Source organism: Sinocyclocheilus anshuiensis, unplaced genomic scaffold, assembly GCF_001515605.1.
Source record: "Sinocyclocheilus anshuiensis isolate Anshui unplaced genomic scaffold, SAMN03320099.WGS_v1.1 scaffold1980, whole genome shotgun sequence".
NCBI lineage: Eukaryota > Metazoa > Chordata > Actinopteri > Cypriniformes > Cyprinidae > Sinocyclocheilus > Sinocyclocheilus anshuiensis.
The window spans coordinates 427,224-434,477 of record NW_015557235.1 but is presented as its reverse complement, the minus strand read 5'-3'; the positions used below and the strand labels follow the sequence as shown (position 1 = coordinate 434,477).

General features: G+C 41.4%; 1 protein-coding gene across 6 annotated transcripts in view; it reads right to left on the bottom strand.

The window, feature by feature from the left end:
- trip12 (thyroid hormone receptor interactor 12) overlaps positions 1 to 7,254 on the bottom strand; it is a 75,494-nt gene that overhangs the window by 44,096 nt on the left and 24,144 nt on the right. For 5 of the 6 annotated variants that reach the window (XM_016474421.1, XM_016474426.1, XM_016474424.1 and 2 more), the window contains 3 exons: positions 6,262 to 6,408; positions 4,909 to 5,034; positions 3,893 to 4,794 (listed from right to left, as the gene is read on the bottom strand). In XM_016474421.1, coding sequence (XP_016329907.1) covers positions 3,893 to 4,794; positions 4,909 to 5,034; positions 6,262 to 6,359 — 1,126 coding nt within the window. In that variant the 5' untranslated portion in view covers positions 6,360 to 6,408. The remainder of the gene's footprint in view (positions 1 to 3,892; positions 4,795 to 4,908; positions 5,035 to 6,261; positions 6,409 to 7,254) is intronic. The other variant, XM_016474427.1, reaches the window with a different exon arrangement.

The window sequence follows — 7,254 nt, the reverse complement described above, 5'->3', positions numbered from 1 at the left end:
AGTTTTTAACTGCACACTCAAATGCTCACGAAGAAGAGAGCTTGTGCGTTCGGCTGAGTAATGTAAGTGGTTAAATGTACTTGCACATCGGCTTTTATTCTTTTATGATGCGAGATTAGTGCAAACACAGCCCACTGTGAACATCCTTGTAATTCTCTTCAACTTTTTCGAACTTTATGAATGATTATTTTAGGTTTAAATGGTGCGTGTGTAAGGAACTGGAAGCAAGCAGAATATGGCTATTTCTAAAGCACGCAGTGCCATCTGCTGTTAAAAACTAAGCTCAGAATTGATTCAAGAGAATTGCGGTGCCTTCGGAAAATCTCAGAATCAATGCAGAATCATTTTTCGATTCGCGATTCATCGATTTATTGTCCCAGCCCTATAAAAGTACACAATGCTATATGCCTAAAATAAAATAAATAACTTACACAAAGTTTAGGTATACAAAGCTGAAGATCAGTAAACACTGTGGAACCAAATAAATAAGGATGTTTTTTTATGTTAAAAAAAAATCTTCCAATATCACCTTAGATAAATGGCGCAAGACAACAGGCTTTTCTAAATCCAAAATATTTTTTAAACAGGTGCTTTTGCACATCGTTTTGAAACTTCTGAAATCATCTTGTCTGTCTCACCTCACTCTCCTCACGTGATAAATGAAAACTGGACATTGATCAGCCGTGTTCAATTTTAATTGTAGTGTCTGTTCTCTAACTGAACTAAATGATTTTTATTACTATAAAAAGTCAAAACCGCAGTAGGGGCGGTGCCGCGGTGTGCAAGTGACATAACCGGTGTATTCACAGTCTATTCACAGCAACCCTAGTACACAAGAATCATACTTCATATCAAAACATTAAACAAGTACAAGTACTTTGTAAGAGTGTTTGAGTTAGAGAATGACTGCCTTGACTGACATTTCAGTTAATAGAATGTATAGGCCATATGTGTGCTTGCTGGTGACTTTCCCCCCTCATTGTTGCAAGTAAGTATGCACTGATTGAATGGCCACCAATTTTTATCAGCCGATATTTGTCTCCTGTGATTGGCTGATCTAAACTCAGGACTCATCTTTTATTAGCTGCAGCACACAGGAAATCACACATACTGTACAATGCTATTCTAATGACTAAAGGGGTGAATCATTTGCAATTTCACAAATTCATCAAACATGCTGTAATTCAGATGAATTTGCCGGTTTGTTCTAAAAACAAATATTAATAGTATTAATTAATATAAAAATTATTTTATTTTTTTTTTTTTTACACAGAATGCATGCATGTTTATACAGAGATATACATTTAACTATGTTTATAGTTTAGGCATTAATAACTACATCATGTCTTCATGATGATCATTCCTAATAATTGTTAGAACAAAACACCAACATCAAAAACAAAAACAAATAAGATACTAAAAAATGTCTCACTTGAGCAGTTTTGGAACTTGTAATTACAAGTTACATGTAATAGATATACTGCTGTGTGTGACAAGGGTCACTTACAGCTAAAACAAGACTTGAGCTTAAATAGCAGGGTTTCATGACCTCTTAAAAATAAATATTGGTGATTAACATTGGCTGATCTTATTGTTAAAAAAATAGGTGATCACATCCGCCACAAATTTCCTGATTGGTGCACCACTAGTTGTAAGGTTTGCATGTCCCAGAGTGAGAAAAGGATTTCTCTGTGCATAAATAAACAACGTGATTGATCTCGTAGTGTGAGCGCATAACATGATCAAAAGCAGTGTAAGCGGCATAATGTGTAATATCCTCCATATGTTCTGGGTTGAATCAATCTCATATTTTGCCACACGTCTGACAATCGCAAAAGAACGCCCAGAAAGATCAGCTGTGTCACGGAAAGCTTGCGTGTCAGTTGCATCACTGGTGGCAGGTGCCTGAAAACTGAAGTTCACTTCTAGCACCCATGCAGCTGGTGTTCTACATGTGCACTATGTTGAAACTGAAGCCTGGATGTAGAATAGTTGAAGTGTTTGCACACAGTGACATCCAATCTAACCAAAAGAGCCCAGCACTGATATTACCAATACACAAACACTCAATATCAAAAGTACCACTGGTGTCGAGTAGGGTTGGGTATCGTTTGGGTTTTTTTCGATACCGGTGCCAAATCGATACTTTTAAAACTGTTCCGGTGCCTGAACCGATACTTATTAAAGAACAGAGAAAGAATAGAGAATGCTAGTGTTAGAGGCTCTTTTTTCTTTATAAATAAAACAAGTAGTTAGAATAGAAATAGAATAGAGAGTGCAAATGTTAGAGGGTCAAATGAAGATGAAAGAGATGTGTTTTCAGCCATTTCTTGAAAATATTAAGGACTCAGCTGCTTGGATTGAGCTGGGCAGGTCATTCCACCAGGAGGGAACAGTTAATGTAGAAGTCCATGAAAGTTTTATCATAGGTAGAATGCAAAATGTTTCAATACAAGCATTTCAGTCAAATGTAAATGTAATATTTATGCAATATTTCAAACCTTTAACCCACTTGGGAATATCAACCCACGAATCCCGGACATTTTGGGCAATTAAGAAATCCCGGCCGGACACATTTTTGTAGGTCCAAAAAAACAACATGTCCGGGGAAAAGAGCACGTATGGTCACCCTACTTTATAATCTATTGCTAATCTATGTAAAAGATGTGTTGGATTTGTATTATTAAAGCTTTCCGACTTGAGTTCACGTGCATTTTCTCAGTCGGGAAATTATTTTTCACGTGTGGTGCCAGTGATGATGCTTCTTATGTCCGTTTCGGAGAACCGGAGGAAATATTTCAATCGAGCGCTCAGGCATGGCACCGAAATGAGGCACCGAAATCTGCATTCTGATTCGGTTCTAGTACATACCGGTTACATAGGTACCGGTGCCATATTGGTACCGGGTTTCGGTACCCAACCCTAGTGCCGAGTCAATACCGAAGTTTTAAAAATGCAACAATACAAGTTATAATCAAGTACTGTGTCAATTTGTTACTTGCTGATAGGTGATTGCTTTCAAATGCTCCTGTATATTTGTTTGCCCGTTCTGTGAAGAGCATCAAGTTTCTATTTACAAATGTTTAATGTTGAGTATTGTAGTCAATCACATGATGCGACACTCTCACAAGCAGTTCTAATGGTGTGTGCACACCAAAAGCGAAGCGAATAATGCATCGCCTTAGCGCTCTAGATTACTCGTGGGGCGTTTGTTGTGTCACTTGGACGAACACATCGTGCAATGCTCTCCTCTATTTTCGGATACATCCGGACGTCTCAAACCGGACATATAAATAAGCTCTTCGCTGATTGGCTTGCGTATATCACGCTTTGTATCAGGCTTTCACAGCAACCACGGCTTTCAATTCGCATCATTCGCATCGCCCGGCACAAATTCGCATCTATTCATTGTTCATTAACTGTTCATTCTGCTTAGCACTCTACCATAGCAATGGATGGAACAAAGAAAAAACTGAGTGCATGTCAAAATAGATCTGCGATTCAAATCGGAGTATAAACACCTGCCCTATGCAATGGGTCTCTTTGTTCTTCTTTTTATTACTATAAAATGTTCACTAAAATGTTTTAAAGTAATGTTTGTTTAGTTAAGTGAAAAGATTTGCAGGCTATATTGTTCAAATTTATCACTTATTATCATTTATAAGTTTTTTTTTCCTATGGTACCAAAATTGTTACTTTGTATAGACAGACTACTGACATTTTGGTATTGTGACAACACTAGTCTCAATAAGACTGCCTACACCAACCTTCAGATGTTTAGTCTCCTATTTTGTCTAACTTGGGAATTCCATACCATGAATTCCATACCGTGTTAACTTGTTTGGAATTTGGAATATTGCTTTAAAAATACAGAAGCAGTTTGAGCACTCACTTGCTAGTTTGGCCTGCAGTCCGGAGGGCCCAGGCTTGGAGGAGGTCTCAGCCTTGGCCGATCCCAGCAGGGACAGTTTGGGCTTTGGCAGGTTGACTTTGGAGTTGAAGCGGGATGTCCAGTCAAACTTGGAGGAGCCAGCAGCCTTGCTCTGCTCTTTATCCCGGCTGCTCCTTCGGGGAGAAGGGGAGGACGCAGAGCGTGACCGTCGCGCTTTGCTCTGGTCCTTGCCCTGTTTTAGCCGGGCACCCTGAGGGGCGCAGCTGTTGGCGCCTGTGGCGGCCGAGGAGGAAGAGGAAGAGGAGGATGAGGAAGAGGCAGATGAAGAGGAGGAGTCAGTCACGGTGCTACACCCAGCTTTGGCTGAGGCGGCCGATTTGGACGCCAGCTTGGTGGGTTTGGCTGCCCGGCTGGCCTCGCTGCGGGGTGGCAGGGGGCCTGCCGCGCTGCTCGAGCTGGGGAGAGAGGAAGAAGATGAGGATGACAACGAAGAGGCGTCTGCCTTCTTACGCTTTTGAGAGGGGGTGCTTGAGGCCCCAATAGGGCCAGGGTAGGACACGCTCTTCTTGCTCAGGGCTCTGGCGGGAGCTGGCTCGGCTGCTAACCGTCTCTTTTTGGACTTGGTGCTGACAGACGCTGGAGCCTTCCTCGGCTCTGTAACTTCAGGTGAGGTTGTGGGGGCCGATGGCCCACTGGATGAACTCTCCAAAAGGTGGCTGGACACCGCTTTGGGCCGTTTGGCCGGGCTGGGCGAAAAGGTGATGTTGGGCTCTGAAGCTGAGCTGCGTTTGAGAGCACGGGTGCTGCTGCCCTCCCGTCTCCCCTGCTGGCCAGAAGTCCCTGCTGCTTCCAACTCTGGATCTGGAATAGAGTGTGAACCCACGGATAGAGAGAGGCTGTTCCTGTAAAAACAAACAGAAAGGGGAAAGACTTGAGTACCCAAGACAGAGCAGTCATCAGAAGGTGAACTTGCGTCACAAAAGACCCACACGCAATACAGGAGGAAAAAGGGATACCTTCGAGAGGCGTGGCCGTGGGCGGAGCTGACGGCAGAGCTGGGCGGGGCTTTGGAAGCCTTAGAATTAGATCTTCTATTTTCAGGTGGGAAATTTGCTTTTTGGTTTACTTGCTCTTGCTGCAACCTGGAGAGGTTGGGAATTAAATAGCAGAGAGCAGTGTGGGATGTGCAGTAAATGAGGAACACCTCAAATTCAATTTCACAAGCTGACTACTTCTGCAGTCCTACAGCACTTCCCTACACACCCGTCAACCCAACGGCAAAGACAAACAACAATCATTACAAGTTTCTATCTGGACATTTCTCACAAGGTGAGAGCATCACTGAGTTGGGCAGCTAAACTATTAGCCATTTGTCACTGGAGGACATAAAGAACTTGTTTGAAAGAGAAGAGACAAAAGTATCCCCGTAAGTGTCGAACGTCTGTGCATCAGGCCTAAAAGAGAGACACACTGTCAGTCTTCCCTGCACTGCTATTCAGCAAAGATGCCATGCTACAACTGAATCTATAGCACTACGGCAAAGGAAATTATATTTTATTCAAGATGAGAGTTTGCAGTGTGAATCGAATGTGACTAGAGAGACAGACTGAGCACCCTAAAATAACATACATATATTTCTACTGTTGATATCACATAACCAATATAGTCTGCATCCTGAACATCTTATTCTTATTAGATGGTCATGCCTTGACATCAAAAGTTATCCAATTACACTAACGTTCAATAGTTTGGGGTCAGTAGATTTTTTTTTTTTGGAAAGAATGTAATATTTTAATAAAACAAGGACATACTGAATCGATCAAAAGTGGCCGTATTTATAATTTAATGAAGATTTCCATATCAAATCAATGCTGTTTTGGAACTTTCAATTCACCAAAGAATCCCGGGAAAAAATATATATTAAGGTTTCCAAAAAACATATATATTAAGCAGCACAACAGTCGTCAACATTATTGATAATAAAGGTTTCATTAATCAAAACCATTAAGGAACCATTACAGATGCACTTAGTAATATTTTGTTTATGTCGCAGTGGTCAACATGGCTGTCACCTTGGATTGATAAAGAAACCTGGCGATGTGTGTCACAGGCAGAAACTATTTAAAAAAAATCAGTCAGATATTATTAATTTATGCTGAGAGTAAAAGTATCCAATAAAAGAGCCTTACTGAGATTAAAATGTGGTACTGGAAAGGTCATGTGACCTCAACATTGTAACTGTTGCACAAATAGAATTCTGCAGGTACAACTGCTCTAGATGCAGATAGGTAGATAAAAGGTACACGTACAGACCTAAACCAAGGACGTATTCAGCACTTTGGTGTAAAGTTTGGCAATTGCATACTCACCTTCCTGCAAGTGTGTGGTCTATTGGCTGGGCCGCGGCTGTGTTCCTCTGTGAACGGCGCAGTGACCCCCCTGGATTGGAATTAGGCCGGTTGGACATTGGCACCTCTCTCCTGAAGGGACATACCCTTTCTAGACACTACCATTCACTGGAAACAAAGTATAAAGAGAGAAAAAAGGAAGGTTAGTTGAGATATGTTGTGTGAATGTTCTCAATGGTCTTGCGAACCAATTTTGGACAAAAGCCATTCTGTACTTGTATCCACCAGTCAGTTATATCCTATATGGACTATATCCACTCTGACTGGTGAAGAAAGCGATCTTAGTCTCACTGTATAACCATACAACCAAATGATCAATTCATCTCCATTCTGTCTGGTCCAAACAACCATGACCAAATGCACCTCCTGTTCCATTTATGTAAAGTAGGGATGCACCGATACTGGTATCGGGCCCGATACTGAGCTCCTGTACTCGTACTCGTTAAAATGCCCCGATACCAAACGCCGATACCACACAGCATGTAATAAGTGCCATATTCAGACAATGAAACACCTACAAGAGAGCAACAGACAGCAGAATGGAGTTATTAGAGATTAATGATGTCTACGAAGTATATGTATGCAATGAATATAATGTTAAACATTCAGTATTGACTGTATAGCTGATGTGCGCGAGCTGATAAGCAAAGTGGATTGAGCGCGCGGCGGCACAGATGCGCGAGCTTGTCGAGTGAATATACCTTTCTCACAGACATCACTGGAAAGTTTGTAGTTCGGTCGGACACGTCAAAAACAATTAAGTAAAACAATGCACAAGTTACTTGACAGTAGACAGAGAGAGAGAGAAAGCGTGCGCACAATTCTGTTGTGCGATCTTTGATGTTCACTCACTTAGCACACGCATCATTTGGATTAAAAGTAAATTGTAAAAATAAGACCATTTATAGGGGCATTCACTATAAACATCATTTATTTTCAACCTTAGGCATACAC